The 15919-nt window shown below is 41.5% G+C and overlaps 1 protein-coding gene across 1 annotated transcript in view; it reads right to left on the reverse strand.

Moving 5' to 3' along the window:
• Window positions 1-15919, reverse strand: part of CFAP43 (cilia and flagella associated protein 43) — a 105864-nt gene that overhangs the window by 85228 nt on the left and 4717 nt on the right. The window contains exons 3-6 of the mRNA XM_056120838.1: window positions 14153-14249; window positions 9984-10151; window positions 7517-7667; window positions 498-643 (exon numbers count right to left, since the gene is read on the reverse strand). Of these exons, the coding sequence (XP_055976813.1) occupies window positions 498-643; window positions 7517-7667; window positions 9984-10151; window positions 14153-14249 (562 nt within the window). The remainder of the gene's footprint in view (window positions 1-497; window positions 644-7516; window positions 7668-9983; window positions 10152-14152; window positions 14250-15919) is intronic.

Genomic DNA, 15919 nt, shown 5'->3' on the forward strand with positions numbered 1-15919 from the left:
AGCTGCAAGTAGTAAGTAATATGAAATAAATTTGACATATACCTCCCCAAAACTTTAACTCCTTATAAGACTATTTTGAGGATTACATAAAACATGCAATTAGAATGATATCAGAATGCCTAGAACACAGAACACTTAATAAACATTAAGTATCTATAAGGAATACCCACAGGAGAAGGCAACTAAGTAGAGAATAAAAGAGAAGGAGGAATAAATATGTCTTTTTTTTCTGTTTGAGTCACACCTGGTGATGCTCAGGGGTTACTCCTGGTTCTGCACTCAGGAATTACTCCTGGCAGTGCTCAGGGGACCATATGGGATGCTGGGAATCTAACCTGGGTTGGCCGCGTGCAAGGCAAACGCCCTACCCGCTGTGCTAGCATTCCAGCCCCAGGAATAAATATGTCTTTAAGAGAAAAATATATCGTCAACTGCAGGTTGATGTTGGCTACACTTCTGGGCAAATGAAGCAAAGCCTTTTCTTACTCTTTAGAGAGTCTTCTATCATATTGAGGATAGTCACTTGTGAGCTTTCTCCATTAAACACTAAAATAAGACCCTCTTCAGAGCCAATATATAGGTCGCTTGATGGAGTCCAGCAATGCACAGTAGGATGAATTAAAGAAAACAAATCGTCTTTAGGCTTCAGGAAAAGATAAAAATTTTGTGTTAACAACAGTACCATAGTTTAAGTACCAGAAAAATAGCTATCAGAATAATTTCTGAAAATAAACACATAAATTTCAACCTACATACATTCATGGGTCCTGCTATCCCCCAGAACTAAGGGAGAGACTTCCTTGCTCCCTCTCTCTTTATTCCCCACCCCACCCCCATTTTGTTTTATTTTCTTTTTCAAAATTTTTTATTAGTGAATCACCATGAGGTACAGTTACAGACTTACAAACTTTCACGCTTGTGTTTCAGTCATACAATGATCAAGTATCCATCCTTCCACCAGTGCTCATTTTCTACCACCAATGGTACCAGCATCCCTCCCACCATCCCACCCCGTCCCCTCCACACCTCTCTCTCTCTCTCTCTCTCTCTCTCTCTCTCTCTCTCTCTCTCTCCTTTTGGGTGTTGTGGTTTGCAATAGAGGTATTAAGTGGCCATCATGTTCAGTCTATAGTCTACTTTCAGCATGCATCTCCCATCCCGAGCGGGCCCTCCTAGCACCCTTTGCTTGGTGGTCCCTTCTCTAACTGAGCTGCCTTTTCCCCCAGCAGGTAAGGCCGGCTTCAAAGCTGTGGAGTAAACCTCCTGGTACTTATTTCTACTATTCTTGCCCACCCCCATTCTAATTCGCCAGAAAAAAAAAGTTTTTGCCACAAATCAAGTTCTATTGTCACAAAATTTTGTGAAAGTTATGAGTAATAACGTTTAGACTTTTTCTTGGTGGACTTTATTAATTTTAATCTCAAAAAAGTCATTGTCTGATTAAAATCATTCCTTTGGGGGAAAACTTGTCAACATTTCTCTCCCGGCTCTCGGCAGAGATGAATGTGGTTTTCCTTCTGTTGCTGTGGAGACCTTGGCCTCCCTCATCTGCAGGGGTAGTTTCCATGGAGCATGAACAGAAGATTTCTTGTCCTTTTCTTGCTATTTCTTTCATTAATCTCAGGAAACATCTGACTAGATTTTGTTCTTTTTCTGGGGGGCCTCGCTGTGTTCAGGGCTTAGTCTGGCTCTATGCTTAGGGATCACTTCTAGCAGTGTTTGGGGGATATTTGCAGTGCAGGGTTCAAACTGGGGTCAGCTGCACACAAAACAAGTGACTAAAACTCTGACCCTGACCTGATTTTGACTCCATAAAAAACTCAAAGAGAACGTACAAAATATATGGAATGTGTCTAAAAGAAAAGCTGGCCTAGGTGATGAAAAAGAACAGGTACCTACTCCATCACCCCTCCCTTTTTTTCACTACACTTGAAATATAAAGGAGGAAGAAGAAAGGAGGAAGAGGAGGAGGAGGAGGAGGAGGAGGAGGAGGAGGAGGAAGATTACAAAAACATCCAAAGTAAAAAGAAAAACAAAACTCTGCCTTCAATGGCAATACCCCAGTGTGTCCCACAAGGGAGAGAGAGGCTTTTCTGTCTGCAGAGGGCAGGGCTCTGAGGATGCCTAGAACCACTTTGCTCTGGTTCCTGAAGGTTTAGATAGCTGTGACTGCTATTACGGGCTTGTGTCCCTCATAGCATTAATATTTAATTCCTGGTTTGTGTACCATACCTGGTGTTCAGGACTTACTCTTGGCTCGGTGCTCAGGGATACAGGGGTACAGGGGCTTGAACCCAGGTCTGCTTGCAAGACAAGCGCCATCCCTACTGTATTATCTCTCTGGCCCTGATTAACATTTTTAGAACTATGGTATCCCTTTCTTTCTATTTAAACAATCTCTCCCTTTCTCTCTCTTTCTCCCTCCCTCCCTCTTACCTCTCCCATAACATGTAGAGCTACTAATGTGGTATATTATTGTTTAGAATTTCATTAACTACATGTCTATTTTTACCCCTTAGTTATTCTTTGCCCATTAAAACAGAAAGCACTCCCCTCCATTTATTATCACTCACCCATCATTATTTTACAATATTATAGAATTTCTAGCATACCATAGACATTTTATTGGTGGGAAGTTGGGTCTCACTTGGTGGTGCTCAGGGCTTACTCCTGGCTCTGTGCTTAGGAGTGACCCCTGGCAGTGCTCAGAGAACCATATAAAACTGTGGGAGATCAAACCAGTTTTGGTCATGTGCAAGTTCCTTAACCCTTATACTATTTCTCTGACCCCCCAAAAGAATTTAAATAAGCTATTTGTCAAATTAACAGGAGTCTAAATTTCTTGAGTGTTCCATGTTTATTGCATTCTTTCAGTTTGCAATTTATCTAACAAATAGTAGACACGTAACATTTAGGCACATTCTAGGCATAGGAAATCAGCAGTGAAGAAAACAAACCAAAAAATCATGAATTTCAAGGATCTTACATCTTGGTGGTAATAAGAAACAGAGTGAAAATAAGAAGTTAAATGTATAGAATGTTGGCTGAAAATGCTATGGAGAAAAATTAAATGCTGGAATTGGCTCCAGATTTGGAGAACAGTGAAACCTGTAATTTTTCATTCAAAGTTCTTCAGAGTATGAAAATGCCACCTTTCTAATAAATACAAAGTTATCTAAATAGTAAATACTGCATTAAAACATAGGGAAGGTTTTTAGATACAAGATAAACCTGGGGTAGTATTGCCAAAGTAACTAGTTCTAATTTTTAGGTTCTCAATTGTATAAATCTGTTGTGTAATTTTAACAGATATCAATTGTTGGTTATGTACTAGGCAATGTGCCAAGATTGAAGGGTCAATTTTCTCAGTAGGATAACCCCTACTGAAAAAATTATCAAAAAATACCAGAATTACAAAATATGGGAGGGTAACATCAATGAGAAAGCAACTGGTTTCTGGTGAAGGAAGCATAATCAATCAAAAACAGTAATGTGAATTCTGAAAATTCTGAGAATCACTAAAAAAGAGGTGCCAATCTAGTTTTAAAATATTTTTTGAAATATTTCTGGGGAAAGAGCACATGCCTGATATACTCTAAGACCCTGAGTTTGATGCCTGGCATCACCTGACCCCCTAAACACCTCTGGGGATAGACTTGGAGGTCTCCAAACACCACTGGTTCAAACTTTAGGCTTGCACCAGTAGGCTAGGCCCTGCAGAGCATGGATATTATGAGAGAGAGAGAGAGAGAGACAGAGAGAGAGAGAGAAAGAGGGATTAGTAATAGAATATTTGTTGAAAATGCTACCCCACTGTTCAGTTACCTGAAATCATAAATCAAACATTTGGGTCACTTGAAATTCAAACATGAACAATTCATGTACAACTCCTTCATGTTGCTTAAAAATTCATTAGTACTTGAATAGGTCTTGAAAACAGGAGTTCATAAAAGAGATTTATACTCAGCAACTTGTTTTTAAATGTTGGGGGCAGGAGAAGCAAGAAAGGAAACTCCATACACTTGAGATTCATTACCTGGGATCCAGTTTCTTCCCAGGTAACATCTTTGATTTCCCCCTTCCACAGAGGATGCTGTTTATCCTGCCCTAAATAAGTGTGTTCTGTGACAGAGGCCTATTTATTTATTTTTGGTTTGGGGAGCCACACCCAGATAGCTCAGGGATCACTTCTGGCTGTACTCAGGAGACCATTTGGGGTGCCAAGAATCAAACTCAGGTTTGCCCTGTGTGAGGCAATCACCTTACCTTCTGCACTCTCTCTCTGAGCCCCAACAAAGGCTTATTTTAATGCCTGCATAATGTGCTCTTCTAATATTAGCTTCAAGTGGTCATGGGTACAGGAATGTTTGTAATTTTTAAGATATATATATAATTCAAGTCATTACTGCCCGGCAGGCTGCTGAGAGTGTCTCGCCCGCACAGCAAAGCCTGGCAAGCTACCCGTGGCGTATTCGATATGCCAAACACAGTAACAACAAATTCGCACAATGGAGATGTTACTGGGCCCGCTCGAGAAAATCGATGAACAATGGGAGGACAGTGACAGTGACTAATTTCTTTGCCATTGGTGTCCAGGTCACATAAATGCCATCCAAAGGGAAGAACAGAATCAAGAAATTTGAGTCATTCTCCTTGGTTTGTTTATCCATGAGGAAAACATAGCATAAAAAAATAAATTTCTAATTTAAATGCCAGCCTCTGTGTGATTTAGAGATGTCAAACTTTAATGTTAATTTTTTTTTCTAAAATAAGGTTAAAATATACTGAGTACAAGATACCTAGGAAATCCCTCTATTTATAAGCATGTGAAAGATGAGGGCTCCTATGGAAATTTATTGCAGAAAAATAAAAAATATTTGAGATAGTTGAAAAATTGAGGTCCAGAACATCAAACATTAAACACAGAGCCATTTTTTTCAAACTGAAGTTTAAAGCCTGATGTGTATGTTTGGACTCTGCTGCCCCAGTGTGGCTAAGAATGGCTAAGATCTGTGCTATGAAAAGGGACAAGTCGTTTTCTGTAGTTAAGCAACTGAATAATTATCATCCTTTAAAGTGGCATTTTCCAGACTTCTTGCACTTCATGCCAGCACCCATCCTGCATATCAGTCCACGAACCAACAGCTATAACCAGGGCTGTAGACAAGTGGTTTTTGACCTTTCTTGACTGAGAACTGGTATAGGCCCATGGATCGATGATTGGAGACTGCCACTTTAAAAGAATAAGTGCATACAGTCTCTTATGCCAGAGATTTTTAAAAACAAGCTTATTACCACAGTACTTGCCACAAATAAGAATTATTTTTAACATCTAGAGTCATGATCAAACACATTTGAGAACCTCTGCCTCTTCATCCATGGCTTGGAACTTTCATACAAAGGCCAGTACAGCAGATCACAGAAGTTTAGCAGAACCAACCTCATTTCCTTCATACCACAGGTACTGCATATGCTCATCTCTTGAACATCACTTCTTCCTCATCTCCCTTCATACACTGTGCTCAAGCCTCTGATCTTTTCTCACCTCCAGCTCCTCTGATATGCTGATTTCTTCCCATGATCTTTGCACATACAGTTTCCTCTGCTGGTACCCTTTCACCCTGTTAGTGGCAGGATGAAGGCCTCCTTGTCCTTCAGAACTTCTCTCCAGATTCTTTCTCCCTTCTCCCTCTGTCCCTACCATTCCACTCCCAAATTTCTTTCTCTTTCTTTCTTTCTTTCTTTCTTTCTTTCTTTCTTTCTTTCTTTCTTTCTTTCTTTCCTTCTTTCTTTCTTTCTTTCTTTCCTTCTTTACTTCCTTCTTTTCTTTCTTTCTTTCTTTCTTTCTTTTTCTTTCCTTCTTTCCTTCTTTCTCTTCCTTCCTATCTTTCTTTCTTTCTTCTTTCCTTTCTTTCTTTTTCTTTCTTTTTTCTTTTTCTTTATACCTTCCTTCCTTCCTTTCCCTTCCTTCCTTCCTTCCTTCCTTCCTTCCTTCCTTCCTTCCTTCCTCTCTTTACTTTCCTCTCACCTTCCCTGTCTTTCTCCCTTCTTTCCTTCCTTCCTTCCTTCCTTCCTTCCTCTCTTTACTTTCCTCTCACCTTCCCTGTCTCTCTCCCTCCCTTCCTTCCTTCCTTCCTTCCTTCCTTCCTTCCTTCCTTCCTTCCTTCCTCTCTTTACTTTCCTCTCACCTTCCCTGTCTCTCTCCCTCCCTCCCTTCCTTCCTTCCTTCCTTCCTTCCTTCCTTCCTTCCTTCCTTCCTTCCTTCCTTCCTTCCGCTCTTTACTTTCCTCTCACCTTCCCTGTCTCTCTCCCTTCTTTCCTTCCTTCCTTCCTTCCTTCCTTCCTTCCTTCCTTCCTTCCTTCCTTCCTTCCTCTCTTTACTTTCCTCTCACCTTCTCTCACCTTCCCTGTCTCCCTCCCTCCCTCCCTCCCTCCCTCCCTCCCTCCCTCCCTTCCTTCCTTCCTTCCTTCCTTCATTTCCTTCCTTCCTTCCTTCCTTCCTTCCTTCCTTCCTTCCTTCCTTTCCTTCCTTCCTTCCTTCCTTCCTTCCTTCCTTCCTCTCTTTACTTTTCTCTCACCTTCCCTGTCTCTCTCCCTTCCTTCCTTCCTTTTTCCTTTATTTCCTTTCCCCTGCCTCTCTTCCTTCCTTCCGATCTTGAAAGCCACTTCCAGTATTCTTGGCCAGCTGTGCCAGTGGTTCAGTGCAAAGGCCTAAGAATGTGTTGCTGCTTAGGCACCGCAATTCCAGGAGCCACCCCAGCAACAGTCAGGGGATGTGGTACCAGGATCAAACCCAGATTGGGTAGCCTGGGTTTACCTGAGCAGCAAAAGTTACTCTCTTCCACATTATTACCATAGAATAGTTCCATGATCACACTTGGCATTGAGCTAACATATCTTCTCTTTGGGTGCTGCTGCTGTGTTCTTGCTCAGTCTCCCTGAGCAAACTCAGGAAGTGGGATGTGGCGCATGCAACAGTGCTGCTACCTAGGAGCCTGCAAATTCCTGGAAATACCTGTGGGAATGAGTGTGCCATTCTGTCGGCAAGCTCCCCATGAGCTTTCTTTCCACTCTCTTTCTCGGTTTCATTCTCTCCTGGATTTGCTCTTCCTTTTGTGACTCCTTCTTCTCCGACTGTCCTCCCTCACACAAGTGGCCATCTGTTTCTTCTCCAACACATTGCCCATCACCCCTGCCCCAGCACTCCCACCGTCCTCTCTGGGTAACGACCCAGACAACGTGTCTCCAGCCTGGACTCCTCCTGCCAAACACCAAGTCACTTCACTATCACTCATCCAGCACCCCAACCAGACTAGCCTTCCCCGTGCCCCAAAGTTGGGATTCTCAGAACTGAACTCACACCTGGATACCCTGTTCTCCCTCTCACATGGGCTAGAAACTCAGAGTCCATTACTCAGCCACTGAAAACCAGGACGGTGCTCTCAAGCTAGCTGGTCTCAAGGGATGGTTGCAAGAGGCGCCAAGGAGCAGGCAGAACAAGGGGCCAGGCGATTACCTTGAATGTTTCTGCCTCTTTGTCCACGAGCCCAGCAATGGCTGACAGTGGGAGCACCGGACCATAGATCAGGTCCTTGGGCAGCGACTGGGGGAAAACATTGTCTGTCTCATTGTCAAAGGTCCCATCTTCCAAAGGCAGTTTTATTGTTCTAGAGTAGAAAGAGAATAATCGGACTGACAGAAAGAAGTGTGAGTGGTAAGCAAGGTGGGGACTTGGTGTCACTCACAGCCAGTCAACCAGGGAGCAGATTCCAAAATATAGACTCTGTGGCTGGGTGTTTGCTCCAGATGCCAGAACCCAAGTCTGAACCTGGGCACCAAGCAACAAAGGGTGTGGTCCTGGAGTCCCCCAGTTCTGCAGGACCCAAGCAACTCTTTATCCTCAGAACAGAGTGATGAATTTCCCAGCACCATTGGTCAATTATCTCCAGGGATGACCCCCAACCCCTGAGAACTTGGGAGGACTTCCCAAAAAGAAATAATAGAGACTAAAGGCCAAGTAACATGCTGTTATAAATTAAGCCCATAGGGATTTTTGTTTGTTTATGTAGGGGCTACATCCAGAGGTGCTCAGGACTTACTCCTGGCTCTGTGCTCAGGGGTAATTCCTGGCAGAGTTAGGGAGACCATCTGGGGTGCTGGGGGATTGAACCCAAGTTTGTAAGGCAAGCACCCTACTCAATGCACTACTATCTCTTCAGCTCCTTAAGCCAATATGTATTTTTTGTTTTAATTTCCAAAGTTATTGTCTAAAGCAGAAATTTGACCTTTAAACACTGATAGGGGTCTGGCAGGTAATGTCCACCAGCTGGGAACTGTGACCAATGGGTAACAGTTTTCCCTTGAGGGAGCAGTAGCCACAGTCAAAGCGTTTTCCAACAAGTGAGATTTTTGATCACAAAAGTCAAAGATACAACCATAATCTGTATATTTAGAAAAATCTCAAACTTTACACATTGGCGACTAATTCAAATAAAAAATACTATGGACTAAAACAAGCCTGTGTGGAGGTTATTCGTTTGAAAACTCGGTCTTGGAGATTCGTTTTCAAATGTCCTACCAATCTACAAAAAGAGTAGCATAATTTGGAAAAAATTATGATATAAAAACATTACCTGCTACCCCAACTCAGACACAAGTATTTTTGAAGCCTGTTTTGCTTTCTAAACCACAGCAACCCACTTATTTTGTCTCCCACTTGATTTATCATGGAAAAGTCACTCTGCAACAGTTGGAACAAAATATCCCAGGAAAGGAAGAGAAGGAAAGTTGGGCTAGATGACTTGCCCTCCCCAAAGGGATCAAGGAGAGCCCTCTCTCCGTTCAGGAACAGGTTATGCTGTCAACTCTACCTAGAGACAGATCAGGCTGTTCAATGATGCTTGTAAAAAGGAAATGAAAACATAAAGTGTATTGGCCAGGAATAAGTGCCTTTCTGAGGACCCTCCATTTAGAAAACTTTATTGGCTGGTTTTATCGTTCTCTTAAAAAAGCAGTTTTTTAAAAATTGCGGTTTCAAGGAAGCACATGTCTAATGTCTTTGTCTTTAGCCTGGTACTTCTTAGAGTAGACCAAGAGCATTAAGTCATTTAATTCTTTTTCATAAATGGACATTCTATCACCATTCATAGCATAATTTCTCTTTGATCCAGTTCTATTTAAGCAAGTAACTTCCATGACTCCACTATCTGGAGCTACCCTTTTTGATTATAGATAATGATACTGAAGAGATAACATTTATATATTTTTCATATCTGAAAATTTCTTTTTCTTTTTTTGAGCAGAGCATTAAACTTATAGCCAAGAGTCCTTTATATATACTAAGCATATTTTGAAGAAGTAACTGGGCCCGCTCGAGCAAATCAAGCAAACATACATCAAAGTTTGGGAGATTAAACATGGTTGGAAAAAGTTGTAGGAAGACTTAATATTTAGAAGAAAGTCATGGGGAAATCAAGTAATAGAGAATCTTTCCAAAGTGCAAACAATATCAACATAATTATACATGCCAAAATTCTGAATTAAGATGTGTATATATGCAGAGTATAAAGAAACAATGAAAGTGGTGAGGCAATCCTCATGGCAAACAAACCCTGAAATATGATTAATAGAATTGGAAATTGGGTGGGTAAAGAAGGAAGAAACATTGATGGGAGGAGTAGTATAGTGGGTCTACAACTATAAAATGATGACTTTAATACTATTGTAAACTATGATATTGTGATGAAAAAATTCAATGAGAATAAAATGGTCCTCACAGGGTGAGGAGGATCTTTCCTATATCTACTAAAAAAGTAGTAAAAATGAACAAAAGTAAAAATATAAATCACAAATAATTAAATATAAAAAGAAAAAAGAAAATGTATTATTTACGGTAAGCACAAAACCCCTTAATTCACCAAAGTGCTCACTTGCATAAACACCAGTGAAGAACACCAACTTTGTGTGGAAACAAATGCTCTTACTTCGATTTCAAATGATGAACCTGGTTACAGCGTTCAATGGTCCAGAGAGTCACTGCACTGGTGCTTGACAAGCATAGCTGGCGCCAGTTCATGGGGTTGAATGTCATCTGGTTCACATCTGTGCCAGGCTGTGTCTTCTTGCACAGAATGACATTCATTTTCCAGTCCCTGAGAAGGAAAAAAGGAACTTAAAAAAAAAAACCAAACCTCATTTGAATTTCATTCTTGAGGAGCAGGAAGCAAGGGGACAGTATGGCACACTTAACAGTGATCAGAGGAAGTGACTCCTGACAGTGATTGGGAGAACATATGTGATGCCAGGGTTTGGACTAGGGCTGGCTGTATGTCAGGTAAGTGTCAGGTTAGTACCTTAATCCCTGTACTGTTTCTAGCTCCTTGGATTTCATGTCTCAAGAACATTTATTCAATTACTTGAGAACAATTTCTATAAAGTAAGGATGTCTCATGAGTGATAGTATAATGGGTAGGGCACTGCTTTGCACACAGCTGACCCAGGTTTAATCCTTGACACCCCATATAGTCCTCTGAGCTTGCCAGGAGTGATCCCTGAGCATAGAGCCAGGAGTAAGCCCTGGTGTGTGTGTGGGGGGGGGTGTCTCTGAAGGGTAGATATTCTATACAAAATGGTGTCCACTGGGGCCAGAGAGATAGGAAGGGGTTAGGGTGCTTCCTTTGAACAGTCTACCCAGGTTTGGTTCTCAGATTTGCATATGGTCCCCAGAGGGATCCCTGAGCAGAGTCAGGGATAAGTCTGAGCACCACTAGCTGTGACCCCAAAGCCAAATAAAACCACAGTGGTTCCCAGTAATCATTTAAAAATCTCTAGTACTACACTTTAAACAAGGTCATCCACCCACCCATTAGAGAGAATGTTCTCAGTCCTTTCCATGAGGGGGCTCTCCATGGAAGGAGAAGGGAGAATTCGCTTTAGCTCTCACATAGGAGACAAGATTCCTTTTCTGCATGTGAATGAGAAGCTCAAAGATGAGGAGACACCATGTCCCCAGGCTCCTGTTCCTGTCACAATGTCATTTTGCCACATTAATCTCTGCTGAGATTTCCTGGTGTTCCCTACGTGTGTGTGTGTGTGTGTGTGTGTGTTTGTGTATGTGTGTGAAGCAAGATAGACTTTACTGAATGAAACTTATTTAGAAAAATGTGAGGGGAGAAAAACACAGAAAGCACATGATCAAGAAATAACATGAGCTTCTCCAGAGTGGAAAAAGCAAGCAGAGAGACCTAGAGACAAGTGAGATACTTGTTCAAGGGAGAACATGGGCTTGAAGACTAAAAGCCTACTTTCCAGGTTTCGGTGGCTTTTTTGTTTGTTTGTTTGTTTGTTTTTTAATTTTTCTGCCTCAGATGCCTGACAAAACTTGTTAACCCCTGCTAGATTCAATACCTCAAAATGTGGCCATCTTTGGAAAGAAGGGTTTTACCAGGTTAAATGTGGTTATTTAGTATGGTCCTACTCCAATATAGTAAATATACTTCTAAAGCACTGGTGGAGGGATGGGTGTTTAATCATTGTGTGATTGTAACCCAAACATGAGAGCCTGTAACTATCTCACAGTGATTCAATAAAATTTTTTTTAAATGAGCTAATGAGAAAATAAAGATATTTTCTGAAGGAAAAAGAAAAAAGTTCTCATACGTGCTCCCTCACAGAGCTTCTCTGACACACAGTCATAGAAACCTCGCTTCTAATTTTTTCTGGCTTGTGGTGGGGGTTATATAAGGCAACGTTCATGCTCTGACTCAGGAATCATTCCTAGAAGTGCTCAAGAGATCATATGGGATGCTGGGGACCAAAGCCAAGTCAGCTGCATACAAGGCAAGCACCCTACTGGTTGTACTATTGATCCAACCCCAACACCTCGCCTCTTAGGAAATTTCAATTGTTTGCTTTGTGGTTACTTGGGCACTTTGTTAATAGCAGTAATAAATAAATATATCCAGCAACAGGTGAGTGAAAGAAGCAGGAGTGATAGTACAGCGGGCAGGGCGTTTGCCTTCCACATGGCCAATCCGGGTTCAATCCCCAGCATCCCATACGGTTCCCCACACTGTCACTGTCACTGTCACTGTCCTCCCATTGTTCATCAATTTGTTTGAGTGGACACCAGTAATGTCTGTATTGTGAGACTTGTTGTTACTGTTTTTGGCATATCAAATACTTCATGAGTAGCTTGCCAGGCTTCGCTGTGTGGGCACGATACTCTCGGTAGCTTGCCAGGCTCTCAGAGAGGGTAGGAGGAATAGAACCAGGGTTGGCCCAGGTCGGCCTCAAGCAAGGCAAATGCCCTACCTGCTGTGCTATCACTCCAGCCCCCACCAACAGTAATTCCTGAGTGCAGAGCCAGGAGTAATCCCTGAGCATCACTGGGTGTGACACCCCCCCCCCGCCCCCCAGAAAAAGCAAAAAACAGATTTGTTTTGTTTTGTTTTTGCCTTTTGGGTCACATCCGGCAATGCACAGGGGTTACTTCCTCCGGGCTCTTCAATCAGGAAGTGTTCAGGGGTGTTCAGGGGACCATATGGGATGCTGGGAATCGAAACCAGGTTGGCCGCATGCAAGGCAAACACCCTACCCGCTGTGCTATTGCTCCAGCCCATAAAAACAAAATTTTTGAGTGAAAAAGCAAAATGTGATAATGATCACACCATGGAATCAGAATGAATCAACTATCAGAAGGAATCACCTCATAGTCCCTTGAGCATCTCCAGAAGTGACCTATGAGCATAGAGCCAAGAGTAACCCTTGAACATCACTGTGTGTAGCTCCAAAAGAAATTTAAAAATCCAAAGCATATAATGTATGACTCTTTATGTAAGAAATGCTAGAAATGGCAAAACTAATGCAGAATGACAGAAAGACCTAAGCAGATGTTGGAACAAGGGATGTAGATGGGGTAAATGTGTGTGTGGCAGGGCTAACAAACAGGGAAGCACCTGAGGGAGCCCAAGAAAATTTGGGGGGCATGATAGATGCAGATACATTTATTATCTTGATTCTGATTATAATACGGATGTATACATAATTTAAAACTTAGCTAATTACATGATTCACATATGAGCAGTTTATAAGATATCAATTATACCCTCAACAAAGCTGTTTTTCAATAAAAGAAAATTTGTGTAATCTAAACTCTGAATGAGATCATTACCTTCATATGGAAAATTCTGATGTATAGGTGTATCCAAACTTATTCCTAGAACAGTTTGCATTTCCCCTAAATTTCACCCGGCAGGGTTTGTATTATTATTTCTACTATAGGTGGCAGAGGGGCCCAGTAGAGATCAGAGCTTTGCCTTATCCACAAACATTTCCTATGCATCTGGCAAACATGATGTGATCTTCCTCTCTTTGAACATGGAATTGTTCTAATAGCTCTAAAATCCATCAGGGACCCCTGGACATTGGTCAGTGAGAGAAGCGGGGAGGCGATTTCAGCAGAGGCCAAGGGTTTAATCTCTGAACAGCCCCATGACCCTAAACATCACAAAAACAATAATAGGAAAGGAAAGGTAAAGTAAAAAAATTAGTCCAACTGAGCTCTAAGAGCATCTTAATTTCAACACTAGTGAAGAATACACAACTCAAAGGTACCATTTACTACGTGGAAAAATGAAAGTGTATATACTTTCAAATGCATGTTTTACCAGATGAAATACCTTAATAAAAAGATAAAGATGAAGTAAAAACCAAAAAAAAAAAGGATAAAGATGATAATTAAGCTCTCATAGATTTTTCCCTGTCAAATTTTATGCTTAGAAGTAGCAATTACATTAAACTTTATTCTTAGGGTTTTTATTTCTTCTGAAACAAACAAGAAATTGTTTCAGAATTCTCATAATGTTCTCTGATAAAACCTATCAGAGCAAGGAAGAGTCAGAGTGACAGTGCGGTGGTTAGGACACTTGCCTTGCATGTAGCTGACCCAGATTTAATTCTAGCATTCCATATGGTCCCCAAGCCCTCCAGGAGTAATTCTGAGCACAGATCCAGAGGTACCCCCTGAGCACTGCCAGGTGTAGCCCCCAAAATATAAAAAACAAAAACAAACAAAGAAACAACCTACAAGGACAAGGTTTAGCTGTAACTCAATGGGAAAAAATAAAATTGTGCAAGATAGATACCAACTCACCAAATGGCCAGTTCAAATTCTGGGAGAGAGGAATAACTTGCCAGATAGGTGCCACAGTAACTGAATGAAAGTATTGTGTAGTCCAGAAGAACGTTGCCTATAACAGAAATGCATTCCGAGGATTCAATGATCGTATCCAGATTACAGCTTTTCATCATTTATTTTCCTACTAATTTTTACATGAATGCAAAAATATTTTGCTTTTGGACTAAGATAACCAGCTATAAACAGAAAACTTTCCACAAGCAAAGTGAAAGTCTGTTTTGAATAGATAGTGAACGAAGACCATTAGGTTACTATGTCTGGACTTCAGTACAGAAATGATCACTCGGCCTCGTGTCTGATTTGAAATAATCCCAGAACTATGAATAAGTACACAAATACATGACGTGCTGCAATTAGAAAACTTATTAAGACAACTGAAATACCTTGGGGAGCTGTAATAACCTGCTTATGCCTGGGGACACACACAGGCAGACACACACACACACACACACACACACACACACACACAAATACAAATATATTACCCTTAGCTTAATTTGTTTCTTAAATACCTTGGAGAGCTGCAATAATTTACTTCTCTATGCTTTGGGCCATTCATGCACAACGCGCACGCACACACCAGAGGATGCTAAGGAGAGTTTCTGCTCCCTATGTAGAAACCCTGGTTCCCCTTTCCTGGGTTTCTCTGCAGAGTGCTTCCTACAGGCAAGCCGGCCTGCTCCTAAGTCTTTCTTTTTCACCCTCATTACTCTGCTAATTTGTGTACTTTCTCCAGTTCTCTCTCTCTCTCTCTCTCTCTCTCTCTCTCTCTCTCTCTCTCTCTCTCTCTTATTCTCCCTTTAACTAGAATATAATGCTAAAGTTTAACATCTGTGGAATTTATTTAGCATAACCCAACAAAGAAACCAACCTATATTTACTGATAATTTGGTGCAGAAATTATCTTGTCTGTAATATAGCAGCCTTAGCAGAATGATTTTCTACCCTTTCGTTACAGAATTTTCCCTATAACTAGAGATTATTCATTTGATATTTTCTTTTTTTTAATTTTATTATTTTTTAAATTGAATCACTGTGGGAAAAGTTACAAAACTTTCAGGTTTAAGTCTTGGTCATGCAATCATCAAACACATTTTCCTTCATCAGTACTTATTTTTCACCACCAAGAACCCAATAACCGCCCCCCCCCCCCCAACCCTCCCAATGCCTGTGAGGCAGATGAATTCTAGTTAACACTCTATCTACTTTGATTAGATTCACTGTTTCGACAAAAGATGCACCATTATTATTTAGAGTTTACACTCCCAAATCAGACCTGCTGAAAAGGTATTGTGAAATAATTTGTTTTCTACAGCTGATTGTAAGAACTAAATGATGTCGCGCAGCTGCTATTGCGGCTGCGCAATTTTAGATTTCTGGTATTTTACTTTGCCAGACAAGTGGCCCTGTGTCCAGTGAGTGGCTTGCACTTCTTCCTAATCACTTAATCACTTATTGAATTCTGGTTTTTATAGTCTCTATAAAAACCAGCTCCCGGAAGAGAACAGTGCAGTCTCCTGCCCCCGCGCCTGGCTGTCCTCGCCAGGGCCCATTGGAGGGGAGCAGGTTGAGCTTTCCTCCCTGACCTGACCAGGGCTCCAGCAGCCAAAGACCTCCAGGACCAGCCACCACCATGCTGAGACCACTCTCCGCACACCTGAAGGTACCGGCAGAGGAACAAAGGCAAGTGGGACCCGGGGCCGAGATCTCCAAGCCTACTCA

This window comes from Sorex fumeus, unplaced genomic scaffold (assembly GCF_029834395.1).
Source record: "Sorex fumeus unplaced genomic scaffold, SorFum_2.1 ptg000043l, whole genome shotgun sequence".
In the NCBI taxonomy this organism is placed as follows: domain Eukaryota; kingdom Metazoa; phylum Chordata; class Mammalia; order Eulipotyphla; family Soricidae; genus Sorex; species Sorex fumeus.